Below are 15,000 nucleotides of genomic sequence, written 5' to 3' on the forward strand. Positions count from 1 at the left end.
CTCAAAGTGCATAGTAGCCAAAACAATAACAATAACAAAAGACAAGAATAAGGAAAGTGGCTGCAGCGCTTCCTTAGTCCCTATCTAGAGCCTCTAGCCTGAATCAAAGTTTATTATACCAACATTTATATTTTTCATATTCAAATTTTGTAATTCTTCCATTCAGATGACACCCGAAACTTTGCTCTAGCTTTAAAACAGCCCGCTACATTAAGTTGATGGGGTACATCACCCAAATATGTGATATTAATCAGATTAGTAATGTTGCATGTGCAATGTGCATCCTGTATATAGTTACAATAGCGTTAACTCAAATGCTAACGTTAAACAGTATGTGGATGGACAATGCTAACGCCATTAGCGCCATGTTCTGTGATGTACAGTAAAATAAAAACACAGATTTTGGTGGTCTAACCTAACCTAACCAAAAACGTCCACCTTGTAATTTTTATTTTATTTTTATTTTTGGGGGAAATCGACCCAGGGGCCACACTGAGTGAGGTCGGGGGCCGCATGCGGCCCGGGGGCCGCCAGTTGCCCACCCCTGCTTTAGCATTTACTGTATTGAGAGTGATAGTAGGCAACTGACATTGTCCAAAGTAAGTTGACAGACTTTGACACGACAACATGTATAACAAAAATAACGCCTTAGTAGGACTGAAGATGACGGAGCAGCAGCGGAGGGAGAGAGAACAAATTCTGGGAAAGTGGTGGACTTTTGGGACTGCCATGAAATACCACAGAGTTTGTTTTCCATGCGGCCAAGTGTTTCTATTTCTCCCCATCGTCTCTATCTCCCTGTGTCCCTCTGCCTCCAGCTGCATCCCAACAAGGCCTGAAATGTTCGCCATGCCCCTCCCCCCCATGCCCCGCCACGCCCCCTCTGTGGTGTCTCTGTGACATCACATCCTGTCCCGCTGTGCCTGACTGAACCAGGACACTAAACACAGACCAGTTCCTAATTGGGTTGCTATTACATTTTCATCCCGCTGATTGCGTGGCTGTCCCAGTGGGTTGTGGTGTGTGTGTGTGTGTGTGTGTGTGTGTGTGTGTGTGTGTGTGTACACAGCCGTGTGTGTGTGTACACAGCCGTGTGTGTGTGTGTGTGTGTGTGTGTGTGTTTGTGTTCTCGTGTGTGTTCTCGTGTGTGTGTGTGTGTGTGTTTACATAGTGTGTGCATTGTTGGTGAATGGAGTAATGAATAGCACAAGTTGTTTTTGCAGGGGGTCTGTTTCTCTATCTCTGCTCCATTAGAACCTCAAACTAATGACAGGACCTGAGGGACATCCTGTGTCAACATGTCATCCAACTTTATATGCAGCGCGCAGATGAAGACTGTATACAAATATGGATGCAGTCACTGTGACGTCACCTTATTGGTTTCTGGACTTGATCTGATGAAGCCTGGACTTTCACATTGTGACCGTCGCCATCATGTTTTCACGAGAAGAGCCCCAGCTCGGCCTGCTATTGGTCTGTGATCGTCCGCTCGGGCTGCACGGTCACTGGACAGGCGACCTCTCGATGACACCCCAAATCGTCCCGCTTCATCGTCTATTTTAGGCTAGATTGAGCCATAATTTACAAAATAAACATCATGCTTTATTGAAGAAGACTTGAAACTAATGATTGAGACCATCAACTCATTAGGAAAGTGTTTACTGAGGTCATCAATCAAGTGAGAAGTTGGGTCATTTTATCATTCACTTATATACAACCCGGACTTCTTTTTGCAGTTGTGATGAACGGTTAAATTAGCTATAGAGAGACCAAGACCGTTTTTGAACCAGGCTGTCAACATGTTTCAATCATGAGAGACCAGTGGGTAAAATTTGACAAGCAAGCTTTATTCACAAAATAGCACGGCGACTAATGTTGGCGTAATGACTCCGTGGTAAGGTGATGACCCTCTTCTTGTGCTGAGAGAGGAGGGCATTCTTTCTGCTGTAAAGTCGGTCATTTAGCACGGGGCTCTGTGGGGAACGACGTACTTTCGCAGCCAGCCTCAAGTGGCTGCAGTTTTTGGTTCACGATGTTCCCATTATTTCCAAGATGCTCCCATCCCGTGTACACACACAGTGCTAAACAAATTAAAGAGTGGATTCATGAACATCAGGATGACGTTGCCGGGCTCCTTCCATGACCCCAATCAGCAGATCTAAACATCCTCCAAGCTTTTATACATATAGGAAGTCAATTTCCACATCCATCCTTCCAAAGCACGTAGTCTTTCCTTCTAGAAGAAAAGGACGCTCCAACATCTCACTGGCTGCACACAGTTGAGCAGGACAAGGAGGACTGAAGCTGCTCTGAAGGAAAGGTGCCTTGCAAGTTCCTGCTTGATATATCCATATTGTTTGGTGTTTCCCTCATTTATCTCTCTCTGTGTGTCTGCATTCCCCCCCTGCCTTCATTGCAAAGTGTGTCAGAGAGAAACTGAAGCTGCTGGCAGAGAGAGACAGTTTCCAGTCTGAGTCAGTGGCTGATGGAAGGATATTGACTCCAAGTCCAGAGAAAAGGAGGGGAGGTGAAAAGCTCAGGGACAGATGAGGAGATGACTGGATCGGAGCGTGGGTGGTTTTCGGATGTAAATTGTGTGTGTCACCCCTACAAGAATGTAGGCCCATTATGTTTTATTGTGGAAATAAATGATATTCATTTTATCGTGAATCCCATCCTCCCCGCCCAGTATTGCAACCAGACCGGTTTTTATGCACCTTATATTAGTAATAATAATGAGAGTAATAACTTTTGTATCACGTTGGAGAAGATAACATTACATTACATTACATTACGTCATTTGGCAGACGCTTTTATCCAAAGCGACTTACAGTAACACACTTTTTGTCAGCAATAGAGCAATCAACTATGGAGCACAGTCTATGACAACTACAAATCCTGAAGGAACAGTGGTACGAGTTTTAGTTTAGGATTTTTTTTTTTTTTTTTTTTTTATAATATTAAATAAAGAGAGAGAAAGAAGAGAGAGAAAGGAGTTAGATCAAGAAGGGCCCAGGTGGAGCCTGAAAAGGTGAGTCTTTAGTCTTTTCCGAAAGATCGGCAGTGATTCAGCAGTCCTGACCGAAGGTGGCAGCTCGTTCCACCATTGGGGTGCCAGGGAGGAGAAGAGTCGAGATCGGGATGAGCGACTTTTGAGCGCCCGTAGCGAAGGAGGAGCGAGGCGCCCTGCACTGGTAGAGGAGCGAAGGGAGCGGTGAGAGGTTTGAGATAAAATAATAAAAGAAAAGACCATAATCATAACTGATAGAATACATTATTTGTATAACCAAAAAGGCACCACAAGATAAATAGACAGAAAAGGAAGATAAAACAATATGTCAGCAAGGATAATGCAATAAAAAGATATTGCATCAACCTATAACAATACGTTTTATTTGATAGGAGGGGTGGATGAGCTGGATTGTAAAACAAAAAAAAATGTTTTTATTAGATTTTTTTTTGCTTATTCCTCCTAGTACAGGATGACGTCCCCAATAAATATTGTCCATTTCCAGGAAGTAAAGTAATGAGATTTTGATATAAACCTGTCAAATATGTGTATGATGTGATAGAATGAGCTAAAAGGCCAAGAAAGTCAGTTTTCATTTCATTCAGCATGATTTGAAGCATTTTACAAACAATAGTTTCTTACAATCGTACAGTCTGATGACAGTAACAGTGAATGACGTCAATGCTGACATGGCAAAAAAACGATTGTGATTTGTTTCTCGACCATCTACGAGCTGAGGGACTAATGTGTGTGTTTTTCCCATTTGCCCCCTGCCTCCTCCAAGTCTCTTATTAGTTAGTTAGTAATTAGTTACTAACTAATTAGTTAGTAATTAGTTTGGACTGCACAGAAGCCATGCAGCTCTCCTGCCATACATTTACAATACAGTTGTCACCTACCCATCACCAAAGCAACTAGGCACTTTATACACTTCTGTATGACGCGAAGGTACGGTTTGCATGTGATCGATTTATCGTGCATTCCTTTATAACTGGTAATCTTACGGTTCAAAGGTCATGAGCTGGGACGGTGACGTCACCACAGCTGGTATTTCCCATTCCAAACTCGTAGGAGCCTCAGCAGCCCCGACCTCAAAAATCCAAGATGGCTGCTCTGCTCAACAACAGTAGTTATAAGCGTAGTAAATGCTGTTTATTAGCACGTCTGTCTTGTTTGTGTCTCATTAAATCAGCTGTACACACAGCGCTGTCTAACTTCTATCTGTGTGGACATGTTGCTGCAGTGTTTGTATGCGCTAAATGCCTTGTTATCAACTATTATTGCTAACAATAGCTAGGCTGGCTAGCGACTGGATCTGACCAAGAGCTGACTTGTTTAAACGGATGTGACGCAATTCAACAGTGAACTTCCCAGCTCCAGTTTTTATGCCTCCGCCGGCGATAGCCAGGCCGGAGGCATTATGGATCCGGGTTGCCCGTCCGTCCGTACGTCCAATGTTCGTTAACGCGATATCTGAGGAACGCCTTGACGGAATTTCATCAAATTTGCCTCAAACATCGACTTAGACTCAAGGATGATCTGATTAGATTTTGGTGGTCAAAGGTCAAGGTCACTGTGACCTCTCGAACGCCATTTTCAAGCTTGTTAACGCGATATCTCAGGAATGCCTTGACGGAGTTTCATCAAATTTGCCTCAAACATCGACTTGGACTCAAGGATGAACTGATTAGATTTTCATGGTCAAAGGTCAAGGTCACTGTGACCTCACGAATGCCATTCCCAAGTTCGTTAAAGCGATATCTCAAGAACGGCTTGATGGAATTTCTTCCAATTTCGCTCAAATGTCGACTTGGGCGCAAGGATGAACGGATGACATTTTGGTGATCAAAGGTCAAGGTCACTGTGACCTCTCCAACGCCATTTTCAAGCTTGTTAACGCCATATCTCAGGAATGCCTTGACGGAATTTCTTCAAATTTGCCTCAAACATTAACTTGGCCTCAAGGATGAACTGATTACATTTTGGTGGTGAAAGTTCAAGGTCACTGTGACCTCACGAACGCGATTCCCAAGAATGAACTAATGGCCGGAGGCATAAATCCAAAGGTGCGGTCGTTCTAGTTTGCAAATGGAACGCTAACAGAAAGGATGTGATGTCATTTAGCCTCCACATCCCAGTTATTTTGCGATAAAGGAACGGGCCATGATTTAAGCCAGCAGAATTTTCCTCTTGACGCGAGGTGACCTGCCAACTGCTGAGTCCTGATTTGTGTGTGTGTGTGTGTGTGTGTGTGTGTGTGTGTGTGTGTGTGTGTGTGTGTGTGTGTGTGTGTGTGCGCAGTGACAGTGGCCAGGTGAAGCTGCACCCCAGTCTCTTCCTGCTGCTGCTGGTGCTCGGCAGGCTCTACCCCTCCCCCATGGACGGCTCCTCCTCTCCCTTGGGACTCGCCCCTTTCATGCCTTTTATCATCAGGTGAGTGGCCGGCCTCCACACACACACACACACACACACACACACAGTGGGCACAATTTCTCGTTTTTATTGCCTTGAAGTGTGAAAGGAAAACCCATTAGTTTTTTTCCACTTTCATTTGGATGTAGCAACCAGTAAAATCAGGGTGAAACAAAAGCCTACTCATTTCTGACAATGCAATAAAAAGGTACAACTCAAACACCTTGTGTTGTGAGCAGTTATTAACGATCAGAAATGAGTAGCCTTTTGTCTTTATCTCCATTTTACTGGACGCTATAAATGCAAGTTGAAAATAGTTCCATTCATTTCCTACAGGCAATTAAAACAAAGAATTTTGCAATTTTTTTTATATTGGGTATACTGTATATCGGGAGCGAGTTGTTTTTTGTGTAAGGTTCTCCATATTTCACCGCCTTAGTATGCGCCGACGACCCGTTGCCCTCCACCGACAAAGAGTTGAAGTGCCCTTGAGCAAGGCAGTCAACCCCCTAAGTGAGCGTCCTTCCAACTGCACCCACTGACCCGGACTATCACTGTAAATGAGCATGCGATTTGGGTCAGGACGGCCGAATCACTGCCCGTCTTTCGGCAAAGACTAAAAACACAACTTTTCTGGCTCCACCTGTGCCCATCGTGAACTAACATCTCTCTTAAAAAATTGTATAATAATAATCTCCAACTACTTTCTACAAGTGCTACTCTATTCCTTCAAAAACTTGTAGCTGTCATAGAATGTGTTGCATAGTTGATTTCTCTACGGTTGACAAAAGGTGATATTGTAAGTCGCTTTGGATGAAAGCATCTGCCAAATTATGTAATGTAATGCAATGTTGAGTCATCTTGTCTGGCTAAATAAAGGTTGAATTAAAAACAAAAAGAGTAATAACGCTAAGATTAGCTTGGACAATCCTCTTATCAAAACCCACAGGGTCACACAGCTGCTCGCCCAGCTGCCTTGAACGTCTCCCAAACAGGTGTCTGAACGAGACCTTTTTCTATCGGACCACTTACAATCACCAAGACAAAACACCTGTAGTCTAAGCACAAAGTATTTGTGCGTTTGTGTGTTTTGTGCGTGCGTTCAGGGAAGCTCGATTCTGTTTAGGTGCGCAGCTGTTTTTCCTGCATCCTTTATCCAAACGTATTGTGTCTCATTCTGTCAGTTTGATCTTTTTTTTCTTACTTTGCACTCCACAAATACACATTTACATTTATTTTCGTTGTGTTTTTTTGTGTTTCTGTGGCACCGAGACAAAACACCCGCCTCTAGTCTAAGCACCCGTCTCCGTTTGTCTCTGTGTGTTTGTGTCTGTCCTAATCTGTGTCCACACTCTGTGTCTCTGTTTGTTGTCTGTTGTTTGTGTGTCGTCTCATGTCGCCGTGCACCGTTAGATTCTCACTGGTTTTTATCTGAAGTGCGTTTGCTGTTTGCCGGGGAGTGAAGTGGACGGGCGAATGGGAAAGTGCGGTTACAGCAGCACGCATTTCGCACATTCCTGAGACGCACAAACACGCAAATATTATTGGAACACGGCGCTCCACTGCACCTGCATATAGAGCTGCCTGTACATCACATTGCACACACACATACACATACACACGCGCATGCACACACACACACGCACTCACACACACACACACATGCGTGCACACACACACACAAACACACACACACACACACACACACACACACACACACACACACACACATACACACACAGCCAGGGGGCAATCATCCTCTGACAACTATAGCTTTGAATGTGTGTATTTTTTGTTTTTTTGTTTTTTGCTGTGGGAAATAGAGAGGCAAAGTGAACGTCACTTCCTGCTTCAGCACTGTACCAGAGATTTTTCCGCAATTTATTTTCCCATAGACATTTCGTAAAATGCTTATAAAAAGAGTTATACTTGTTGAAACCAAACGATTCAGATATATTTAGAATCGGGAGAGACCATAGAACATTTCACTCGGACCAAAAAAAAATAAAAAAATGTTGTGTTAAAAATGTTTTGTTCCGAGTGAAATGTTATGCGATATCTCCTGTTTCTAAATATATCTGTACCGTTTGGTTTGAACAAGTAAAACAATTTTTATAAGCATTTTACGAAATGTCTATGGGAAAATCAATGGCGGATGAAAATCTCTGGTACAGTGCTGAAGCAGGAAGTGACGTTCCACTTTGGCTCTCAATAATGTTTGCTATCTGTACTAGTACAGTTTGCTTGTGTATGGAGACCATCTGCCTTGTTGTCAGTAAACGTCTTTGTACTTTCTTAACAAATAAAAAATGTTTGCGTGGAGATAGCGTGCCACCTATCTACTTTTAGCACCCAAATGCACAAACAGGCAGGCAAACACACAGCAAAATCAAGGTTAAAACAAAAATGATGGCAGCTTCTCATCGCTGAGTTCATTACAAAATCACACCCAGGTCCAATCTGTTTATTTAACAAAAGTCTTAAATAATAGTTTGACATTTGCTTGATAATGGATCATGTATCGTTCTGTTCCCTGGCGATGGGAAACTTGGAAAGGAGTGGTGGTGATGGTGGGTTGGGGTTGTAATACACTCCAGTGAAGATAACAGTACTTGAGTGGTGTACTGTGCATGTCTGTGTCTATTTATTAGAGTATATCATCTATGCTATGGGTTAGGCTTAGGGTATTTTAGGGTGTTTGTACCTATCTATACCAATTTGTGTATAGAGACACTGCGGAGCGCATCATCATTCAGAAACCACGCCCAAAATGGGGGGAAATAAATAACCCCCCCCCAATCCTGGCGTTCTCCTATGTCGCATGCATGGTTGCGTGTTGCACACAAAGATCATATATACGGCAAGATGAACACTCCAACTTACTTCCTTGACAGCTAGATCCACATTTTTCTTCTCGCCAATTCTCAACGGCTTCCTTGCTTTGCTCGGGAGTACAATAAAACTTGAATTGGCGTTTTTTTTTTTTACATTTGTTGTCTGCGCAGCCCCACCAGACAACAGCTTTTAGCTATGTTTAATTCAAGGAAAATGACGCTGGTGTATGGTGAATGGAGAACTTTCCCACGTGATGGGCGTGGCCTATTTCATGCAGTGTCTCTATATCTGCGTTACATGTGTGTGTGTGTGTGTGTGTGTGTGTGTGTGTGTGTGTGTGTGTGTGTGTGTGTGTGTGTGTGTGTGTGATGGGAAGAAGCGGCCTAATGGTTTCAGCAGATTCTCCTCAGCACCGGGCCCAGCTAGCTGCTGTGATGTGAGCTGATGATTGGGTCTGTCCTTCCAACCGTCCTCTGAGCTTTTATCAAATCTGTCAGTTTTGTCCTCAGTCGTCCCCTCAGGTCTCAGGACCGTCCACAGATGTGGCCTTTCTTCTCTAAGATGCAGCTTACAGTCTGGTGGACATAACACTGCACAACAGACAAAAACTGATCTTAACTCATTGAGTGCCAAGGACGAGTATAGTCGTCAATTCAAATACTAACGTTCAGTGCCAATGACGACTAAAGTCGTCAATTGCGTTTTTTGACGGTGGGACGTGGATCAAAGCCAGATCCATCTCCTGTGAAAGTATGGTGGATGTTGAATGTGTAAAAGCTATTTTACAGACCCATTAGGTGGCGACAGTGCTCTCCAGATTAGAGAAAGTTGAGTAAAAAACAGAGAAGAAGTCATGGGGAAACGGAAATCGCATCCGTATGCATCGATATGCATGAAGCATAACGTTAGCTGTGCCTGCTGCAGCCAATCTGCTGCCACAATTGAGCCCCTCCGTGTCCGCTGCGATAGCCCATCCGCATGATTTAGTTGCCGACACCAGCGTCTTTCTGAAAAGTTACATTATTCACAGCTGGGAGCCGGCGACACGCTGTGAAAAAGCGGGGTGCAGCGCACTTTTCAGTGCAGAGCAAACGCAGAGCAAACGCAGCAGAGCCACCAGACACTCCCACAAACTTTTTTTTGCTGATGATAGAAGAGAGTCTCCTCGTTCTTTGTGTGTGTTCGGTGTTTACATAGTAATATCACACAATATTCTGTGGGCCTCGAGAAATCACTGTAAACGCTCTGAAACTCTGGCACTGGGAGCGTCCGTTCTCCAAAAGTGGCTGGCACTCAATGAGTTAATAGATACTGGCTTGGTTTGAGATAAACACCTGTTGTTGAAAATGTAACTCCACACTACTCCAAAACTTTTCATCCATTTCCTTTAGTTTATTAAAATAGTTGACTAAATGATCGTTTATTGTCACTCAAAAGAATTTCCATCTCATTTATTGTATGATTACAGGAGTTTTCAATCACTTATTCCAAATCATCTTGTTTCAATAATTTTCTTAACACTAGTTAAGCGATCCAAGTTATCATTCAAGAAAAATCCAGACACAAGCAAAATGTAAGTGGCAGATTTAAGACTTTCAAAGCTGCACTTGGCAATCCAGCACGTCGGCGGCCCCAAATAGCCGTCGGAGATAACCGTTTAAATTTTGAAGACTTCAATACCCCGAGATCATATAACGTGATAGTGTAAACTGCACACTCTGACCTACACGTCTTCACCTCCTGGTGGGAGTGGAGGTGCTGAAGACTGAAGAGGCAGTGATAAACGCTAATATTCTCAAGCACCGGCCTGGTACTGAGAGTCCTGCTCAATAGAACCTGTACCTGAACCAAAGAGCCCTCGAAGAACCCTCCTTTTGGGTGTAGTTAACGGGCCCATAGCCGAGTACTGACTGGCCGGCTGGCTGGTTCTTGTCAGAGGAGGTATGCAGCACACGCATCCACCCCCCAAATGAAGCCCACATGTTGGAGATGTTAAATATAGCCCTAACTGCCTTGGCTCCAGCCCTGGTTCCCCCCCCCTCCATTCCCCTCGCCTCCCTGCCCCCCACCTCCTGGCCCATCTTCTCCGGGCGTGTGTGGACGTGTCTGTGGAGGCTGATGACTGTCAACCCACCCCTCTCTGCATCTGACCCCCCCGGCCTCCTCTAGCCGTAGCTCAACTCCTCTTACGCTGTCAGGCTGGAGTACCGCCTCCCTCCCACTGTCCTCCCCTCATCCCTCCATCACGCCATGCAGCCATTTCATCTTCATGTCTCTGATGTTCCTCATTCCCTCGTGGGCTCAGCCTCTGCATGCGTCATGCCTGCACGGATAACGCTGATGACGATGACGACGAGGAGGAGGATGACGACGACGACGAGACTAGACACATTTATCTTATTCATTACACCCCTCTACTAAATGAGTTAACATTTACTTTATTAGCAACACCTTGCTACTACTGGGTAGGTATCAGCTTTCAGCTCAGTGCCAACTGGCTACCAATCTGGGAACCCAGAGTCTAATGGACGCGGAAAAGGAAGTGACGGTGGCTTTTCTGTCACTTCCGCTTTCCTTTTTACGCGTCCCTTTCGGCTATTCGCTAATAATGTTAACGCATAAACACACTGCACAGAAGACGCCAACTCGTCTTACAACAACAGTGGAAAATGACTGGAAAGTCGGGGTGCAAGTTGCTATTCAGACTGTAAACAGTGGAGCACGGACGTGGAAAAGGAAGTGACGGTGGCAGGAGAGGCGTGCTGTACAGGAAGCTGGGAAAAACGGTAAGGCTGTCCCAGAGTCTATTTTTCAAATAGAAATAGACTCTGGGTTCCCAGATTGACCGGCTACCAAAGTGACATCCGCCTCCAGGTCGGACATGTTGCATTCTGAGATGCTTTGTGTTTACTGTCGCCTTTCTGTCGGCTCCAACCAGCCCTGACCATTCTCCTCTGACCTCTGACCTCTCTCATCAACCTCGAACTGTCGCTCGCTCGCTCGCTCGCTGGATGGTTTGTGTGTTTCGTACCATTCTGTAGAACCATTAGAGACTCTTTATGCTTGAAAATCCCAGGAGATCAGCAGTTTCAGAAATACTCCAACCAGCCCGTCTGGCACCAGCAGCCACGGTCACAGTCACTGAGCTCACATTTTTCCACCACGCTGATGTTTGATGTGAACGATACCTGAAGCTTCTGACTTGCATCTGCATGATCGTATGCCAGCGTGCACTGATTGGCTGACTGGAGACCTGCATGATCTTATGCCGTGCACCGATTGGCTGACTGGAGACCTGCATGATCTTATGCCGTGCACTGATTGGCTGACTGGAGACCTGCATGATCTTATGCCGTGCACTGATTGGCTGACTGGAGACCTGCATGATCTTATGCCGTGCACCGATTGGCTGACTGGAGACCTGCATGATCTTATGCCGTGCACTGATTGGCTGACTGGAGACCTGCATGATCTTATGCCGTGCACTGATTGGCTGACTGCAGACTTGCATGAATAAGCAGGTGCACAGCTGTTTCTCATAAAGCGCTAGATGAGTGTGTGTATCTGGGGAACAGCTTGTCTTTGTGTCTCTTTTTCTCTCACGTTTTGTCTTCCTGGGTTTGTCTCTCGCCTTCTATCACTCACCCGTCTGTCTTGGTCTTTCTTCCTCTCCGCGGCTCTGCTGTGTTGGCAGCCGCCTGCGAGCGCTGTGCTCTGCTGATTTATCGCCCGCGTTATCCAGACCAGGCATCTCTCGCTCCCTCCCTCTCTCTCTGTCTCGTATCTCATTTCTGTGGAAGGCCTGGGTAATACCCATGACGTACAGAGGCGTTTGACTGCTCGTACCGTAGCTTAAAGCAGCCACTATAGGTGTTTAGAGATGTAACGCTATGAAAATTTCACATCACGATTTATCGTGACCAAAATGATCGCGGTTATTGTATTGTCACGGTATTCGTAAAGAATTGCTGAAAATGTTCAAAAAGTACTGAGAGACTCACTGAAAACGTTTTACAATGTTTTATATTGAAAACTCAGACCCAAAAAGGATCGATACACTCGCTGAAATCATTTCTCCAAGGCTGCACGTTTGCATCTTCTGGGAGACGGTTGCCAACTTTGGTTGATGATGGACAGTATTTACGTTTTTCAAAGCACTGTTTAATGATAATGAAAATTTGAAATGGTACGGACCGTACGGTTATCGTAAGGAATTGTATCACTGTTATCATTAAAACCAGTTATCGTTACATCCCTAAAATACACCCGTCTCTAAATCACAAGTGGTCCTATCAGCTCTAATTGAAATGCTGTAAATTTTGCCACATTGCTGAAATGTACTCATGTCGTGAAAATCGCTAATATTGTTTGACATGAATGTCATTCCATGCCCTTGACTTGCAGGTATTTGCTTGTTTCCCCGCGTCCATCGTCATCTTCATATGGATATTATGCAGCGAGTGAAACGTAACTGTCACCACTCCGCTAGCCGCCTGCCTGCCTGCCTGCCTGCCTACATTCCCCAGTGACAGACATGCGTCGTGGCCCGGGCTTGTTGAGGAGCCGGGCTTTGGAGGAAACCGGGCCCACGGCACCGGTCCCTCCAGAAATGAGGCCCAGATGAGCCTTGTCACTGCCAGTCAAAAGTCTGCCTCCTGAGCCCACGGGGGACGGCCCTGCTTCTAAAATTACACCCCTCCAAACTGTCATTTCCTTTGCAAAAGAGATTTAATGGGACAAATTAGCACTGATAGTTAACATATGGGAGCCAAATGGGGACTGGGAGGGGCGGGGCCCGGGGGCGCGGGGGGGGGGGGGGGTGGAAAGTGGGGAATGGACAGGGAATTTGGCCATTAGAGGTGTGTGTGTGTGTGTGTGTGTGTGTGTGTGTGTGTGTGTGTGTGTGTGTGTGTGTGTGTGTGTGTGTGTGCCTGTATGTGTGATACTCATGCACCAAAATTCACATGTGCCCACTCGTGGACAGCCCAGGAATGCAAACTGTTGTCTTGGTTTGATACAGCACATTTGTCTGGTTGTCTGTCTGGTGGTGTGTGTGTGTGTGTGCGTGTGTGTGTGTGTGTGTGTGTGTGTGTGTGTCTGGTGGTGGGTGTGGTGTGTGTGTGTGTGTGTGTGTGTGTGTGTGTGTGTGTGTGTGTGTGTCTGTCAGGGAGGCAGGCATACCCACAGCAGGTGGAGAAGCACTTGTTGACAGTTGACTTGTTGGTCCAAACAGCCTTGTCTCTCCTTGTCTCTCTGTGTTGATTTTAACTCCATCTCTCACTCGCTCTCTGTCTAACTCTCTCTCACTTCCACACACACACATGGTAATCTCTGTCTATTCTGCATAGAGATAACATAGAGAATACGTGGTTGTCTGTGTGTGTGTGTGTGTGTGTGTGTGTGTGTGTGTGTCTATAAACATATCGCCCCCTCCCTCTCGCGCCGAAGCCAAAAAAGCGAGCATCGTTTTCATGTCCACATACCGCGCTGCTGATGGATGGACCTTCACGTCGCTCTGGAGGCGTCCGCTGGATTTTCCACTGTGGAACAGAGCTGCTTGTTTGGCCTCCACGCTCATAAAATACCCTGCTTTTTAACGCCGTCGCAGGCCCGTCAGCAACACACACACACACACACACACACACACACACACACACACACACACGTGTCACACACACACATGTCACACACACACACACACACACACAGGCGCGCACACACACACACACACACACACACACAGGCGCGCACACACACACACACTTTTCCTTCTCCTATTTCTGTTATTTCTGAGCAACTGTCTCTGTCCTCTTTGACCTTTGCTCTTCTGTGTGTGTGTGTGTGTGTGTGCGTGTGCACATTGTGTCTCTCTGTACGCATGTACAGTGTGTCCTATGTCGGAAAATATGTGTGTGTGTATCTGTGAGTGTCTATGTTGGTGCATGTGTGTGTAAGTTTGTGTGTGTGTGTGTGTGTATATTTAGTGCCTTAGTGAGTTGATCAGGGAGGGAGGAGTCACCGTCAATGATGTTGCAATAAATGCGGTGCAGGCAGGGTGGCGTGGAAAAATGCTCATAATGGTGAGTTGTGGCGCGGTATGGACCAGAGCAATTTAGAGAGAGAGAGTGGCGTCAGCGGAGGATCAAAATGCGTGACTCATTAGCCAATGAACAGCCAGGAAGGGGTCTCGCGCTACTTCTGAATGCTAAAATAAAGCTGATAATGTACAATTTGATTCTAAAAAAAAAAAAAAAACTTTCAAACTGTCTATTTTGCTGCAACTCGACAGTGCTGCTTAATCCAGGGCCTTACTTCCTGGAACTCTTGAGAGTAAAAAAAACTGCTCCATTGGAGTGAATGGAGATGTCGCGACTCTTCTATACACACGGCTCTGGTATGGACTAGTCAACCATGAAACACAAGCCGGCCCATTTCACACAAAGAACACTTGTACTTCGCAACAATAAATCCTGTGGCAGAGCATCAAAACATGCATTTAACCGCCTGTAGTTGCTTCATGGTGCTCTCTAACAAAACAACACAACATCAACAACATGGACTGGCGGGAGAGACGTCACTTATGTGACTGGTTGTGCGTAGTCTTTCTGATTTATAACTTATGGTGCCACAGTTTTACCACAAACTGTGACTTTCCTGACTTGCAGAGTTTTCTTTTACATTGACAAACATGTGTCCTGTGGCACAATTCAAACAGGATCAAAACAAGTAACGTATCGCTCCGT

The 15,000-nt window shown here is 45.4% G+C and overlaps 1 protein-coding gene across 1 annotated transcript in view; it reads left to right on the forward strand.

The window, feature by feature from the left end:
• The window catches only part of thada (THADA armadillo repeat containing), a gene marked incomplete at its 5' end in the record, with an annotated part of 139,589 nt that overhangs the window by 58,042 nt on the left and 66,547 nt on the right, over window positions 1–15,000 (forward strand). The window contains one exon of the mRNA XM_083658659.1: window positions 5,312–5,443. Coding sequence (XP_083514785.1) covers window positions 5,312–5,443 — 132 coding nt within the window. The remainder of the gene's footprint in view (window positions 1–5,311; window positions 5,444–15,000) is intronic.

Source organism: Poromitra crassiceps (genome assembly GCF_964638095.1).
Source record: "Poromitra crassiceps genome assembly, chromosome: 22".
Classification (NCBI taxonomy): domain Eukaryota; kingdom Metazoa; phylum Chordata; class Actinopteri; order Beryciformes; family Melamphaidae; genus Poromitra; species Poromitra crassiceps.